Source organism: Amphichorda felina (genome assembly GCF_050947745.1).
Source record: "Amphichorda felina strain 45539 chromosome Unknown scaffold_1, whole genome shotgun sequence".
In the NCBI taxonomy this organism is placed as follows: Eukaryota; Fungi; Ascomycota; class Sordariomycetes; order Hypocreales; family Bionectriaceae; genus Amphichorda; species Amphichorda felina.
The window spans coordinates 2,894,202-2,909,681 of record NW_028145049.1 but is presented as its reverse complement, the minus strand read 5'-3'; the positions used below and the strand labels follow the sequence as shown (position 1 = coordinate 2,909,681).

Sequence of the window (15,480 nt, the reverse complement as noted above, 5' to 3'; positions counted from 1 at the left end):
CCATCCTTCCTCTAGCGATGCCTTCCCATCCAGCTTTATCCGGCATCCTTCGGCATAGGCATGTCGTACCTCGACCTCACGCACAGCCTCGCCGATGCCTTCAATGCGTTGGCCGATGAGGCCCAGGGCTTGAACGATGGCCGCATCGTCCTCGAGCACAAGCTGCGTTTTGCCCACGAACAGGTAAGCAGGGTCACGCGCCCCAGTTCTTTTCTTGTTTCTCCAACAGAAGGCCCTCCTCACCAGTGCCCGCGCTGTGCTGTGCTGCCCTCCCCTTGCGATGTCGGCTTCGGGTCTCGGTCATGCAAACATGGACTATCCAAAACCCCGTCGCCGACGCCGCTCGGATGTATGCCTCAGGCCATCCTGGGCAGTTTGGCAGTGCATCAACGCAGCCTGATGAGCCTCCCGCGTCTATATGATGAACAACCTTTAGCTCTAGATCACGAGCAGCTTTGTCTGCTGAGAGTGATAACATTTTCAAACCTCTGAAATTACCTCAGACGCCTCTTTTTTTCCAACCTACACAACTCACTGTCTTCATCTTTGTCGTCCCGATGCTAACACACCGTGACCGCATTAAGCTCCAGTATCTGGCTGACAAATATGCACCGGCTACGCCAGAGATAACAGAGACGCTGGCCAAGCTCCAAGTGCCTCCTCATACCTCTGGCGACGATAACTCACCAGTTCCTCTTCCCCGACGCGGCAATCAGCGGTCACAGCACCAGATTGCCCTCGTCATCCGCGACGGCCGTCGTGTGGCGAACCAACTGGCCTCGCTGGGCGAGTCTAGCAAGACCACCGAATCCACTAGGGATACGTATTCTCGCACCTCCAACGAAAGAAGGAGCTCCATGTCCACTGCTCTCGAGCAAGACTTTACTGTCCAGGGCAAGCGGGGGAACCTGCAGTGCCCGTTTTCGCAGGGTCCAGAGAACAGAGATGTCTCTGATGGCCAGCAGCATGCGCAGGAACCCCTAGATGAGACATCCCATCTCTCTGCCGACCCCATCTGTGCAACCATGTATGAGGAGTCGACGTCGCAGACTCAGGGTACCAATGGCGGCGGCGGCAGTAAATGCCCCATCCGCTACATGGACCAGCACTCGCCCGAGGAGATCGCCAACTATGTTGAGACACATAAGCACGAGCTCCCTCGGAGCCACGAGGTCTGTCTGCGACGGTACCAGCACAATGAGGACCAGATCAGGAAAATTGATTCCAAGTATGGCAACATTGTCAGCATGATCGAGGGTCTAGGTCAGCTCCATCAGTCGATGCTGCCAGAGACTGAGCAGGAGAATGCATGCCAGGGCGAAGTGGACCAGGCGTCGAATGAAAGGGTGCACAACTGGGCCAACGCTGTCACAGGGACTACGGACCCGGAGGACCATCAAGATTCCCCAGCTGAGGGGCAAGTGGAAGGGGACCGCGAGGGCCGCTTTGACCGCCCGCTCAAGGAGGTCAGAGTGGGCGAATCACCCAGCCGTCCATGGGGCATCAGCGTTCCCGTCTACGAGCCTGTTGATCACGAGGATGGGGAACCTTTCTCCCCTCCCCCAGCCCCCGTGCGGATGCCTAGTCCTTCACAGAGTGCGCAGACACCTGCGAAGATGGGTGGGAAGTGCCCTTTCGATCACACCAAATTGCAAGGATTGATGGGTGGTGGTCCACCACCCAAGCCAGAGGCCAAGTGCCCCGTTACACCTCAGCCTCCCCAGGAGCCTTCGTTCGCACCCGCGGGTGAGCAGCAGCCTCGTCCTCAGCCTTCACACCTTGGCCAGCCGGCCTTCATCAGCCCCGAAGCAGCAAAGGCATCATCAACGGCTGGCGGCCCACAGATGATATTTACCGGGCCCGTCTTCATCGGCTATCCTGTCGATCAGGCGCTGCAGATTCTCAGCCATTACCGGCCCAGCAACCCTTAAAGATGATAACGATTGTTAAATGTCTGTTTTCTATATCTCAGCGACTTTTTTTTTTTTTTTTCAGCGACGGCGTCGGGAAGCACCATTGCGTTTGAGAGATCCAGATTATTGTTTACAATATGGCATGGGATGAAATGGTTTTTGGAGCCAATACATTTATAAATGATCATTTCTATGATGCCATAGTTCCCTTTATCAAGCCCTCGAATAACCCAACCATCGTTTACTCTTCAAGTCTAATCACGCATGTAACCTGTCAACGCCATCCAGCCCATCTTTCCATCATTGAACCGTGCGAGACAATCCCATAATACAAGTCGCTGTGAGCAATCATCGTGAGACATATACCCGGTTTATCTTCTCTTGCCTTGATCCCTTACCAGGACCCATGTGACGCGTTGCCAGCCTCTCCATTCTGGCCTGTCTTCTTTGCCCCATCCGACTCCCCATCACTGTCCCCCCACCGCTCCACGGCGTCATCGTCCATCTGCGTCTCCCACAGGGACATGTCATCGTCGCTCATGAGCGCAGCAGCGTCCTCGGGATCTATGAGCGTGTCCTCGGTGTCGAGGTAGGGTGCGGCACGGCCCTCCTCCTCGGCGGTGGTGGCGTCATCCTCGCGGGCGAGCTCCGCGGCGCGGGCCATAGTGCGCCGGTAGATGATCCAGCCGACGGTGATGCCGACGCCGGCGCCGATGGCCATGCCGATGTAGTTGACGATGCGGTCGCCAAAGGACATCTTGTCGCCACTCTCAGCGAGGATGGCGAGGCGGCTGCCGATGAAGACGTGGACAAGAAGCTTGGGACTAAAAAGGAGGCATTGTTAGTCTTGGAAGTGACATGGTGGGAGTAGCGGCATGCCGGGATGCCTCGACACGTACCTTGATAGAGCAGTGGAGAGGGTGAATGCAAGGGGCGAGATACTAGGTATCGTGGCGAGGAAACCGTTGCTCAGGCTGAACGGCAGTGGACAGAAGCGGATCCCGGTAAGGTACCAGATGCCATCCTTCCGGAGGACCTGGCCCAGTGCCACGAACCGCGGGTCCTTGCCAACCATGCGGTCCACAGACTTGCTCAATATGGTCCTGCTGGCGATGAAGGCGGCCAAGCTGCCCATGGTGCACGCCGCGGCGACGACAGGCCAGCCCCAGGGGAAGCCGTAGACGAAGCCGCTCATGGTGGTGACGGTCGAGTAGCCAATTATGGGGGGGAACGCCGTCGCGAAGATGAGGGCAAAGATGATGAGCCAGCCGCCGGGGAGGGCGCGCCACGAGGCGGACACGCCGGCGAGCCAGTCAAACAGGCGGTGGGAGTAGATCCAGCCGACAATGATGATGGCGTAGATGGCAATGATGCCCACGAGGGCGAGCACGCGCTGGAGCGGCGTCATGCGGTTGTAGGTGCGGATTGAGTAGGCATTGAAGGACTCGACGGCGGCCCACGCCTGGCGGAGGCGGGAGCGAGGAGGCGCTGTGGCCGAGGAGAGGGAGCGGATGCGGGCGGTCGAGAGGCGAGTGGGTGTCGAGTCGGAGGAGTCAACGGACTGACGGGTCTGGGTCCAGGGATGCGGCGAGGGGGACCGTGATGGCGACACGGCGAGGCCTTGCGCCGTTGACTGGTAGTCGGCCGGCATGGTGGGCGTCAATGTCCACGAGTGAGAGGGGGATTTCTTCCGGCTCGCCTATCGATGCAGAGGACGGCGTTCTCGAGGTGTCAGCCGTGACGGGCCGGCATATGGTGTCTAGGAAAACTAAGGCAAGGTTGAGGGTGCATAAGCTGTATCAAATGGTCGAGGTGATGCTGATGGTGTCTGCATTGCGGATGATGGCAGAGAGGAAATGGATTCGCACGTCTGACGTGGTGCCGTTGTACATATTAGTATACGCCAGCGGCGATCACCGGGAGCTACGGAGGTCAGGGACCAGTACCTTATGCGTACAGGGGCCCCTGCCCCACTCATGAACCGACATTCCCATCCCACGTTGTTGCCAAACGCCAATACTATGGGTATCCGAACTCGCACTATCTATTACTCGTACAAAGTATTCGTACTGTAGTTGGAATTTCGAATGTCCCCTGGTACATCAATCGGCGCCATCCGAACAAGGTTAGCAGTTGTTGAATCTTGAATTTTTCCTATTTTACTACTTTGGAGGCCTGGCTGTCACCGCCTGGGTCCCTTGGGCGGATCCCTCACCAACAGTCTGACTTTCCCGTCCCCAATCTCCACGGCTTGATCAAGAATGTCGACGGGTCCTTTGCTGCCCTCCTCCTCCTCCTCCTCTGCCGCCTCCTTGGCTAGCGACTTGTCCCAACTCCTAGCATCTACCCCCAGGATCCCTCCCATGTTGTTGCGGTCCCCGGGCACCGAAAACTCTCGGTAGGCATACCTCCACTCGTTCAAGAAGTTCCGAATGGCCTTCCCAACCTTGTCTTTACCATTCTTACTATGATGCCCAGACCCCGTAATGGCGTAGATTGGGCTGGCCTCCTTCCCATTCTCCATGAGGATCTTTTCGAGGTACTCCACTGCTTCGTCTGGGTGTAGCCCGTGCAAGTCAACATACATCTCGGAGCTGTTGGCCTTGTTCTTGTTACGATCTTCGTAGAGTTCCCGCGCAGCTTCACGGTGCGCTTTGCGCATGAGGTCATTCTCGCTCTGCCCACGAAGACTGAGAGCCTTGGCGGCTCGAGCATCGTTGCGATTCCACGCTTGAGCGGCACTGGGGTTGGTTAGCACTTTAGTGTTTCTCAGGTTTGGACGACATAGCTAGTCCCCGAAACTCACCTTTGCAAAAACTTGTTTCGAAGGCCGCCATGTTTAATCGCCTCTTGCCGAGCTTTCAGATAGGCCTTGTTTGCGCGTTCTCCCGTCTCAAGCCAAGGTATTTGCTTTGGACTAGGGATCGCCTGAGCGGCAGCACTATTCTCGCCATTCCTGGTCGCCGCTGTGCTGCCATTTCGCCCGACCTTTCTAGGTTCGAGGTGTGGCGACGCTGCGGCAGGGGAAGGACTCATTTTTACAACATCCGCCATGGAGCTTGTAGCTGTGTTATCCTTGTTGTTGTGCCCGTGCCCCCCGCGCTTTCCATGGTGCTTCTTGCTTTGCTTTGTCGCGGATGCCGAGCCAAGTGAGGGGAAGGCTTCCGTATCATCAAGGGCTGGAGCCGAAGGCGTCGGTTCACGGCCTTGGTGACGGCTTCCGGGCCTTGAACGACTATGCGGGCTGTCGGAGCCGTGGAACGCACGCAAACCCGGGGGAGGATTGATCCCTGCGCCGAGAAAACCAGGGCTCCCAGCAAAGCCACCCAGATGCTCGGGGGTTCCCTGCAGGGAAGGGAAGGAATTGGAGTCTTGCAGCTGCAAGTTGTTCTGGCCTTTGGATGGGGGTGTCGGGGTCCCATCTAGCGATAGCTTGTTCACCAGCTTGGCCGGGTCGTGCGAGAAGATGCACGTGTCACCGGCTAGACAGCTTCCCATCATCCAGTATCTATAAGAATCAGAGTATAAGCACCTAGCCATGGCCCTCGTTTTGGGGTTCTTTTGTCACTTACTTGCATAGGTGGTTGCTGAGATCGTGGCTGAAGCGGCAGTCGGCGCGGAGGCATTGGCCGGTGGACATGTAAAACTTGCAGATGACACCCGATTTCTGCTGGCCGACTGGAGTACTAGGGCGGGCTTCTGCAATGACAGACTTTCCAACCAATATGTTCTTGGGTTCTTCAGTCGGCACGGAACCAGTCGTCTCATCGGGGGCTTGGCTCTCCATGATGGACGCAATGGTTGCACTTAAATCATAGCCATGACCCGCCAGAGCCGCCTCAATTTCCTCATCGGTCCTTGTCTGGCCAAGGATAGACCGCAGCATGTCGTAGGGCGACATATCCACTTGCTGGAATGACATGGACGAGAATTCTGGGGCCGCGGCATTGAGCCCACTGGGCGTCCCAACCGAGGACGTAACACTAACGGCGTCATCGTTGACGAGCCAGTCGACATTCTCTGTCGGGTGCTCCCCTAGGATTTCGGTAGCTGGAGTGAAATCACTGGAAAACTCGTACGCGCTCAGGTTCGGGCTGTGCGGTATGGTCGGGGTTACAAAGGCGGGTCTTGGCGAGGCCCGTGGCGAAGAGAAGGGGGATGCAGTCTTCGCTCGGTTGAAGGAGGAAGGAAGAAAACCAGGCGGGGCAAGAGGGCTGACACCTAGCCGCGGGGAGCTGGAGAGCGGTGTCGAGGAGCCGCGAAAGGAGGCAGGGGATGCGCGCCGAAGGATGGAGTGACGGATCGGGGGCGGCGAGGCAGAAGTGCCCCCCCCTTCCCTATACCTCCACAAGGCATCGAGGACAGCATGTTCGAGAGATGTGCCCCTCAGGTTGGTCTGCTCCTTGAGGAGGTCCTCTAGTTTGTCCGTCTTGTCTTCGTCCTCGAGGGCGGGGTCCTGAAGGACTGGGAGACAGAGGTCGTAGTGTTCATCGGAGACCATGTTGGCGTTGTGGTGGATGCGAGGAGGGTTCAGTGGAGACCCGTGATCGGAAGTGTGACGTGGTTATCCGAGGCGGTGAAGCGAGGTATGATGGATGATGTAGGCAGTCGCGAGTCGGGGGTTGTGGAAGTCGCGTTCCGAGGCCGAATAGATCGGGGGCCAAGGCAGGAGGCTACCTTGTCGAGAGGCAGTATTGGAGACGAGAATAGAGTACTCGACAATGGACGTTTCTGTCGTAGATACTGTCAGCCACTGTGGGATGTCGCATTTCGCGTGGATGCCAGCAAGGGGTAGCCGAGCGGGTGGGCACTGACCTCCGCAGAGACCACTGAAATTACCCTTGAATAAACAGAGGCGCATGGGCGCACAAGGCCTAAGGTTCGAATACGAAGAGAGGACGCCGGGCGCAAGAAGTAAATGTGCGAGAAGCGTAGGCGCGGCGTAGCGGCCGTCGGGCGGCTTACATTGCGTGCGTCGCGCGATGTCAGTGAGGCAGAGGCGTGATGTGTGGTTGCGGTGTTGAGGCGTTGGCTGGCTGCTGGCCAACTGCGGAGAGCTCAAGTGGGGGCCTCGGATTTGCGTATTTCTGCACCTGGGGTTGGGTTACAGGAGGTACGAAGTACTTTCCACCCTGAAACAACCTCCGGAGAGTTGGCAGGAGCACCTCTACTAGGATCTCCTAGGAAGCCTAGAACGCGGGATCTCGCGTCTATCTTTAGCGTATCTACTTAAGTAGGTAGCCTAGAGCTTGGTGGGTGTCGAAACTGGACTTCCACAGTTGTCGAGACCGATTACTCTATCCCAAGGTAAAGTCACCGGAGTGGTTAAGATTGAGAAGCAAGGATGTCTGTTTTTGCACTCTTTGTGTTTCTTCCAGTGGCGTCGGTATTGTTCTAAATCGCCAATAATAGGCATTTGGCACACAAAGGACTGGGTGCAAATGCCAATGCCTCCCAAGAAGTTGGCAATTCTCGCCTCTGAATAGGGGTCGCAGTGATGCTAGTGCGACTTTGCGTCACCCCAGCTATTTCCACCACTGAGGCAACACTATTTTAGGTAACTCGGTGAGACAAGATGGCTACTATTATTGCATCTACGTACGTACACTTGCATTTGTGAGAGCACCTGTGTGTTCGAAGGTTTGTTATAGTACCCTATGTACGTACTCCGTACGTACTGTAGACCCCCTGGATGCAGGGGCGGTATGCATTGTGACTGCACGTGGCGGAGCTTGCCAAAGCACGTCCTACTCGTACGGAGTAATTGCCAGGTCGTCATGTGGCGCCGTGACTCACTCTTGGCTAACACCTATGACCATGTGTTAAAGCCTTGTGGCAACATTAACTGGTTATTCACAGCAACACAATGTTGATTAATCAGTTGCATTGGTTAGAGAAAAGAGAAAGCTTGCCGAGTGAGCAGTGGGTTGTGGTTTGTTTGGCCGACTACCCTAGCTAGTAACTGTAGTCCAACCCTCATGGGATCTCTTCATCATCACCGCCACCAAATCCAAAGCTGAAGCCACCCCCTGATTGTTCATCGTCGACTGCCACTGCGGCGTCCCATTTTCTCTTCTTGCCGGATTTCCGATCCGCAAGATCCAGCGCCTTCTCCAGTGCCTCTGGGTATTCCTTGCCCAGGCGCTCTGTAAACAGCTCGAACGGGTTCTCGCAGTCTTGCTTGAATCCGGACACTTGGTCGGCCTTGTCCCTCAGGAAAGAGAGGGCCTCAGATAGATGGTGGAGGCTGGGCGACTCCGGAACAAAGTTCTGGGTCAAGGCGATTCCCTTCTCTAGGTTCACCACAAGATGCCACCACCCGCTAGGGACATGGAGGATCTCACCAGCCCTGCAAATCCCCTCTACGCACTCCGGGAGCTGCCGTGCCTCCCCGTGGAAGGTGAGGAGCCACTCGGCAATGCTCAGAGGGCTTGTCACTTCACTGCTGTCCTTGGACACGTATACCCCTGGCACCTGGGCCGTCGGCGGGAACATGATCCAGTACTTTGCTCCTTGGATGACAGCGTTCCATGCACTCGTGGCGTTGGGATCCTTGTGGAACGTTGAGCCACTGCGCTCAGGCCCAACGATGAGCCACCGATGCGCGGGGCGCTCCTCTCCCAAGACCTCAAAAAAGTCGGGGCCGAAGCATTCAGGGCGCCAGTACGCTGCGTCTGCCTCACGCCCGACTTTGATCCCCATCTTCTCGGCAAAGTTGCGGTCAAAAAGGTACAGGGGGCTCTCGTCGCAGTTTTGGGCCATGTATTTGCAGTAGCTGGCAAAGGTCCAGTCGACTGCCTCGGCTCGAAACTCAACCTGGGAGTAATCTTGGAGCAGGGAGTCGATTGTCCAACGAGAAGTGACCGGCCAATCCTGGATGCATTTCGATAGAATGAAAGGCTCTCCAGTCCATTGTTCGGAGAATTGCTCGTGGGTGAGGTTATCAAAACGGCGGATCTGGTTTGCCTTTGGGATTCTAGATGTATAGTGCGCCAGGTTGATGTTGCTGCAGGCAAAAGGTCTATGCAAGACGTCGGAAAAGACATTGTTACAGTCTACACTGGTCCCATGGCCCTCTGGAAGGCCAAGAACAGTAGATCTCCATGTGCGCGCCCATCGGACAGATGGATTGTCTTTCAATGGGGACCTGGTCAGAAATGTAAGTACGGATACTACATGGCACCAAAAACAGCCGAAGAGCTTCCAATATGCGGTTCTGTGGCTTTGGAGCCACAGCACCACTAGGTAGGTAGTACTACGCGGAAAGCGAACCTAGCAGCCATGAACTGGAGGGGCCATCTTACTGCAGAAACAAAGCCTTCCACAACTCTTCTGAATGGCAAAAGGCATAGAAGAACTTGCACGTGTGCCCAATGTTGAAGAGGCTTGATGCATCAAAGTGCTCAAAAATGATATTCAGCATCTCATCCGGGAGAGACTCCCACGTGCCAATGGACCTCCGCGCATTGTGGCCCTCGAAAAGGTACAGGTTGCCCAGGGGCTTAACTCCGAGAGGGTGCGAGGGGATGGAGTCAGAGTGTGACACATCTTCGCTGGTCAGGGACTTTGACTCATCCAGAGCATGAGTGCCATTAAGGCACGCACCATCGTGGCTGACTGCTGAGGGCATCTCCGGATTGAAAGTTTGCGCAAGTTCCAGGTTGCCAGGGTGTTAGTTGAGCATTCGCCGTTGTGGCTGGACTGAGGGAGGAGATCTCGTTCCGAGTCGCACTATAGTAAAAATGAAGAGGAAAAATAGAAAACGTAGGAAATAGACGAGTCAAGCGACCGAGATGCCCGCGAACTAGGGAATGCAGTGAATCAGGTACCGCAAAGACCCGAGGGGATCAAAATAGGTAGGTATCGAGAGGTGGCGGACATGGGCAAAATGGGCAAGGTGGTGGTGGTGGACTGAGAGTGACTGACTGGTGGTACGGTCTAGTGGCGTGGAGCGCATTCGAGGGGTCAAATTTTGGGTGGCTCGCTGGAAAAAGCTGTGGTCCACTTTAATTACCCCTCCAGCCATGTGTGATTGGCTACTGCAGGGGGGTTGGGCTTTTTGCAGTCAGCCAGGCGGGAACTCAACCAGTGAGGTCGGTGCGAGACCACTGGCCACCACTGGGCCACCACTGGGCCACCTCTGGCGAAAAAAAATCCATGTCCTCCACCAAAAGTCCGTCGCCCCTCAGTCGAACATTTTTTCTTCCTCTTCCCTCAACCTCTTCAAGGGAAAACTATCACCACAACTAGATCAACACTTTACCTGGGTTCTGTCGGTTCTCGCATTTTTCGAGAACGCACGAATCTAGTCGACTCCAGCCTTCTTTTCACTCCCGTCGCAGCCCTTTTTCGGACTCTGCGACCTTTTTTACTCTTCTTCACCCCACGATAATCTATAACTAGGTCGAGCTGAGCTTGATCTAGTTCTTCTTCTTCAACAACCGCAATCATGGCTACCGATAAGGGACTCGAGGACGTCCCCGAGGGTAAGTTCCTCTCCTTCGCCGCTGCTCGACTCTTTGATTTCGGCCTTTTTTCGCTTTGCGACGATATCGTGGTCTTGGGAGGCGCTGGCCGCAACAACTCTGCATCAGCCCCTCTCTCCCCGACCACTTTCCATCGTCGCCCCTGCCATCGCCCCGCGCTCCAGTCAGCATAAAGTAAAGCATCCGCTAACTGTCTACCAACAGGACAGATCGAGTCCAACTATGACGAGACCGTCGACTCTTTCGATGACATGAACCTCAAGTCTGAGCTCCTCCGTGGTGGTAAGTTGCGCCTCCTCATGGACAGCCAAAACCCTCGATGCTGACGCATTGGAAACATAGTTTACGCCTACGGTTTCGAGCGTCCTTCTGCTATCCAGCAGCGTGCTATCATGCCCGTCATCAAGGGTCACGATGTGATCGCCCAGGCCCAGTCCGGTACTGGCAAGACGGCTACTTTCTCCATTTCCGTTCTCCAGAAGATCGACCCCAATGTGAAGCAGTGCCAGGCCCTGATCCTTGCTCCCACCCGCGAGCTGGCCCAGCAGATCCAGAAGGTCGTTGTCGCCATTGGCGACTTCATGAACATCGAGTGCCACGCCTGCATTGGTGGAACCAGTGTTCGCGATGACATGAAGGCCCTCCAGGACGGCCCCCAGGTCGTGGTCGGAACCCCTGGTCGTGTCCACGACATGATCCAGCGCCGCTTCCTCCGCACCGACTCCATGAAGATGTTCGTCCTCGATGAGGCCGACGAGATGCTTTCTGTAAGCCCCCTTTTGCCGACCCACCATCACCCACCGCCTTTTGCTGACTTTTGATTTCCTCTCAGCGTGGTTTCACTGAGCAGATCTACGATATCTTCCAGCTCCTGCCCCAGTCCACCCAGGTCGTCCTTCTTTCCGCCACCATGCCCCAGGACGTCCTCGAGGTCACCACCAAGTTCATGCGTGACCCCGTTCGCATTCTGGTCAAGAAGGATGAGCTTACCCTGGAGGGTATCAAGCAGTTCTACATCGCCGTCGAGAAGGAGGAGTGGAAGCTCGACACCCTCTCTGACCTGTACGAGACTGTCACCATCACCCAGGCCGTCATCTTCTGCAACACCCGCAGAAAGGTCGACTGGCTCACCGACAAGCTCACCGCCCGTGACTTCACCGTCTCGGCCATGCACGGTGACATGGACCAGGCTCAGCGTGATCTGATCATGAAGGAGTTCCGTTCCGGTTCTTCCCGTGTCCTGATCGCCACTGATCTCCTGGCCCGTGGTATCGATGTCCAGCAGGTTTCCCTCGTCATCAACTACGACCTCCCTGCCAACCGTGAGAACTACATCCATCGCATTGGTCGTGGTGGCCGTTTCGGCCGTAAGGGTGTTGCCATCAACTTCGTCACCGCCGATGATGTCCGCATGATGCGTGAGATTGAGCAGTTCTACAGCACCCAGATCGAGGAGATGCCCATGAACGTTGCCGACCTCATCTAAACACATCATCAACCCCCAAAACACCTACCTTGGACCGCTTCTCCACGAGGGATCTCGGAGACACGTTAATACCCCCAGAGCCGTCCAAGGAAATTAGTTTTTCTTTTGTCCTTTTCTTTGTCGCAAGTGACGATAGATTCGACTTTTTTTAGAGAGCCATCTTGGGCCGCGACGAGCGCGGCCCGAAGGTGACTTGACGGAAGGGGGTGGATTTATTGGTGGAGTGACGAAGGCTCGGGAAGTCCTTTCACCTTTAATGTTCAAAAGGTGAGCCGGGCTACCAAAAGTAATGCAATGGCTTTTCACACTGCTATTCCTGTGGCTGTTTCTGTATTTACGGGGTCCTTCGCACAATGATTTTCTCTTACTTCAATATTCTACTCTCCCCATCAGTGACTGCGATGCGACCTTGATGACCTTTGAATAACGTAGTAATCACGATGTTTTCATGAACCCCCTCTCTGCCTTGTAATATTAGTAAACCGCCGACCTCCAACCTGGTGTGCAAATAGACCAGCCAGCCAGACAGAATGAGCACAGGATGGCACGAAGAGGGATAAATTATACAAATAGGCACCCCCAAGGTTAGGCTGGTAAGGGTTCCACGTCCGACTGGGCGGTGGGGGTGTCTGATATCAATGCTCATATATTTTATAAGACTTTGTTATACGAAGTAATAGTCAACCATCAAAATTGAGGAGAAAAGGAACGGGACACTCTCATTCATATCTGCCAGTTCTATCGTCGACAATCATAGATGAGCATCCTTTGGCCTTCACGAGAGGTTCGCTCCGCCTCACCCATCATAAATCACCACAATCTTTCCTCATTAACTTATACACATCTCTGACCCAAAGAAATAGTTGCTATATCTTCAACTAGAGCCACACAACTTGAGCTCAGTTCGCAACCTTTGTCTGCCTCGCTTTACCTCAAGAACGCCAGTGGTATAATGCCCATTTGCCATGTAATCCCAAATAGAAGAAGTCGCCAGCCCAGCTGAACCCACAAAAGAATGACGAGAAGTTTGGAGCGGAAATATTAGCCCCTCTATAGACACAACCCCAGGCGATGCTTAGCTCGACCGACTAAACGAGGTCTGCGCTGGCGGCGGGCTCTTGATTGCCTGGCCGGCGTAGGCACCGGGGATGGGCACGGCATCGTAGACGGGCTCGTCATCTGCGGCAGGGACGTGTTGTTGGACGTTCTCGGAGGGTGGCGTGGGTTGGCGAGTGGGCTCATCGGGGGAGAAGCCGGCTTGCTTCATCTTGGGGGTGGCAGATGGGGCCTTGACGGGAGGAGCTTGCAGCTTGAAGTCGGTCGGCGTCGGTTGGGAAAACTGCGACTGAGGCTCGACAACGCGGCCACCAGGGGTGAAGGGGCTCTCTTCAATATCTCCGAGATTGCGGTAGGCCGCGGGCGGGTGGCGGGGAGACATGGCATACTGGCTGAGGGCCGGGGACTTGGGGCCGCCAAAGCCAGGGGTGTTAGGTGCGGACTGGCTCCGGAGCTGGGCGAGGTACAGGTCAGACCGGGCGCGGTCTCGTAGGTCCATGGACTTAGCAAGGCGGCGCTTAGTATAGTAGCGGTAGAAGACGACGCTGTACAGAATAATGCAGAGGACCTCGATGACGACCTCGATGATGATGCAGATCAGGGTCCAATTCTGCAGACGGCAGACGAGCTGGTAGCTGACTTTGTCTTCAAAGACAGTTTCTCTCTTGTTGTTGACACAGGACCAGCCCCACATGTCCTTGTTATCGGAGCTGCTGCGAGAGTGTTGGAACAGGGCAGCAGTGACGGCCCAGAGGACCATGCTTAGAATGAACTATGGTGGGATTAGCCTGCGTCAAAGATGCAACCGACAGAATTCTCGCTTCTTACCCAGCCAAGCGCAAACATGGTGTAGTAGGTGGCAACTTTCTCCGCTCGCCGATGGCCTCCGCGGCAGTAGGCAAGGAAGACGGCGATGCATGCCACCAGGGTGAGGCAGGCCATGCAGAGGACAAGTATCTGTGGCCATGTATTGGTGCCTTCCGCCCAAGAAGGCATGCCGCTTTGATTTGGGAGGGTCTTGGTGGCGTTGAAGATGGCGAAGGAAGCAGAGAGCATGGACACAATGATGAGCGCACAGCTAAAGTTGACACCACGAAGAGCCACCTTAGCTAGCCGCACTCGCGTCTTGATTTTCTACAAAGTTGGTCAGCACCACTGGGTCTCGAGCAAGTCAGTCACATAGGCCACATGGGAATCATACCAAGTCTCGGGCCTGCTCCTTGTCGGTGGAGCCTTCGCGCTTTTCCAGGACATCCGCCTCTCGAAACGTGGGGCTCAGAGGGTTGCTGAACTGCCTCGCCGGCGTCCCCGGCACCTTCATGGCGCTCTTGAGGGGTGTTTTGGGCGTCATTGGGACACGGGACGATTCGTGGTTTTCGCCCTTGAGGTATCCGAACCCGACGTCTCCGACCTGGAGCTGGAGGACGTGCGAGCTTTCAGGGTCCGCAAATGGGCCTCTGGAGTCGACGGGAGAGTGGACCGAGGTTGCCTCGGCGAACCGGGGAGTGCGAGGCTTCAGTGATTCGTCCGAGGACGACGAATCTGCGGTCCCGGTACGGGCTGGAGTAAGGTTCAGAGCGGCAGGGCGCTTCTTATCGTCGCCTATGAGCAGGTTAGTTTCTGTTCAACTGGCCCAGTCGCTAGTTTGCATATTGGAGTGCGGACCTTGCCCAGCCATTGTGTGAGCGAGTGTGTAATAAAGTAGGAATCGCAGTAACCAGAAAAGAGAACCGTGAGATTATTAGACGGGTTCGGGTTGATAATGAAGAGCTGCTCCGACACAGTCCGAGGCTCTCTTTGAAGAAGAGAAGGCAAGAGTAAAAGACAAGGAAATCGAGAGACCAGCTATCGAGAGAACAGAGGAGAAATGGAAGTAGAGGTGCGGGTGCGAGGAGGGACGTAATGAGTTTTGAGGGCGGCCAACAATGCAGAAGCGGAGGCAGCTTATTCGACGGCAGCAGGCGCCGAGGGCAGGGAAGGGAACACCAAGAGAAGAGGAGGGTTGTCTGTATACCTTACCTTGATGACGGACGGGTGGTGAGGGCGAGCGCTGATAGGCAGAGGCGGGAATGCAAGCAAGTGACAAGTAGCTTGGATAGACGCCCACGACTTTGAACCCGGCGGCTATTCGTGGAGGTTTGGCATCAGACCCCAGTCTGCTAAGATGTTGATACAGTCTCAGCCAGGCGATTGACCATCAATACAGGCAAAGGGTGCACTCTCGCAGAGAGACTGGGGCTGGATACTGGGCAACGCTGGATCTTGGGGTCACGGAGCGGGAGAGAAGAAGCGAGCCATGATGGAGAGGGGAATCAAGAGTCGATATGAATTAGAGAGAATTAGAGAGAATTAGAGACGGGAGCCGGGGAGGGAGGTCGGCCGCGGCCCTCCATCTCAAGACCCCGGTCTGCCCTGGTCTTGGAGGGTTGGGGTCGGGTCTTGGAGAAAACATCCCAATTGCCAATCCAGCAGTCAAGCTTTTGGCTCCGGTGCACCAAAATGGTGCATTGCTGGCGCTGCGAACCCGCATCCGCTGGCT

At 55.7% G+C, this 15,480-nt stretch overlaps 6 protein-coding genes across 6 annotated transcripts; 2 read left to right on the top strand and 4 right to left on the bottom strand.

Moving 5' to 3' along the window:
- Nucleotides 1-60: 60 nt before the first annotated feature.
- On the top strand, nucleotides 61-1,931 carry ACO1O0_000937 (uncharacterized protein; the record flags this gene model as incomplete). The annotated part of the gene is made up of 2 exons (XM_083190433.1): nucleotides 61-183; nucleotides 591-1,931. The coding sequence occupies 2 exons, from the start codon at nucleotides 61-63 to the stop codon at nucleotides 1,929-1,931; spliced, it is 1,464 nt and encodes a 487-aa protein (XP_083054292.1).
- Nucleotides 1,932-2,307: 376 nt separating this feature from the next.
- TVP38 (TVP38/TMEM64 family protein) lies at nucleotides 2,308-3,564 on the bottom strand (the record flags this gene model as incomplete). Its single annotated transcript, XM_083190432.1, has 2 exons — nucleotides 2,308-2,737; nucleotides 2,813-3,564. 2 exons carry the CDS (start codon nucleotides 3,562-3,564, stop codon nucleotides 2,308-2,310), a joined length of 1,182 nt encoding a protein of 393 aa, XP_083054291.1.
- A 531-nt stretch (nucleotides 3,565-4,095) lies between these two features.
- On the bottom strand, nucleotides 4,096-6,414 carry ACO1O0_000935 (uncharacterized protein; the record flags this gene model as incomplete). Its single annotated transcript, XM_083190431.1, has 3 exons — nucleotides 4,096-4,654; nucleotides 4,720-5,421; nucleotides 5,486-6,414. The coding sequence occupies 3 exons, from the start codon at nucleotides 6,412-6,414 to the stop codon at nucleotides 4,096-4,098; spliced, it is 2,190 nt and encodes a 729-aa protein (XP_083054290.1).
- Nucleotides 6,415-7,889: 1,475 nt separating this feature from the next.
- On the bottom strand, nucleotides 7,890-9,543 carry ACO1O0_000934 ([Histone H3]-lysine-36 demethylase; the record flags this gene model as incomplete). The annotated part of the gene is made up of 2 exons (XM_083190430.1): nucleotides 7,890-8,919; nucleotides 9,218-9,543. The coding sequence occupies 2 exons, from the start codon at nucleotides 9,541-9,543 to the stop codon at nucleotides 7,890-7,892; spliced, it is 1,356 nt and encodes a 451-aa protein (XP_083054289.1).
- Nucleotides 9,544-10,362: 819 nt separating this feature from the next.
- On the top strand, nucleotides 10,363-11,885 carry TIF1 (P-loop containing nucleoside triphosphate hydrolase protein; the record flags this gene model as incomplete). Its single annotated transcript, XM_083190429.1, has 4 exons — nucleotides 10,363-10,399; nucleotides 10,604-10,681; nucleotides 10,742-11,166; nucleotides 11,232-11,885. 4 exons carry the CDS (start codon nucleotides 10,363-10,365, stop codon nucleotides 11,883-11,885), a joined length of 1,194 nt encoding a protein of 397 aa, XP_083054288.1.
- A 1,075-nt stretch (nucleotides 11,886-12,960) lies between these two features.
- Nucleotides 12,961-14,619, bottom strand: ACO1O0_000932 (MARVEL domain-containing protein; the record flags this gene model as incomplete). The annotated part of the gene is made up of 4 exons (XM_083190428.1): nucleotides 12,961-13,713; nucleotides 13,770-14,075; nucleotides 14,143-14,543; nucleotides 14,607-14,619. The coding sequence occupies 4 exons, from the start codon at nucleotides 14,617-14,619 to the stop codon at nucleotides 12,961-12,963; spliced, it is 1,473 nt and encodes a 490-aa protein (XP_083054287.1).
- Between the last annotated feature and the right edge of the window lie 861 nt (nucleotides 14,620-15,480).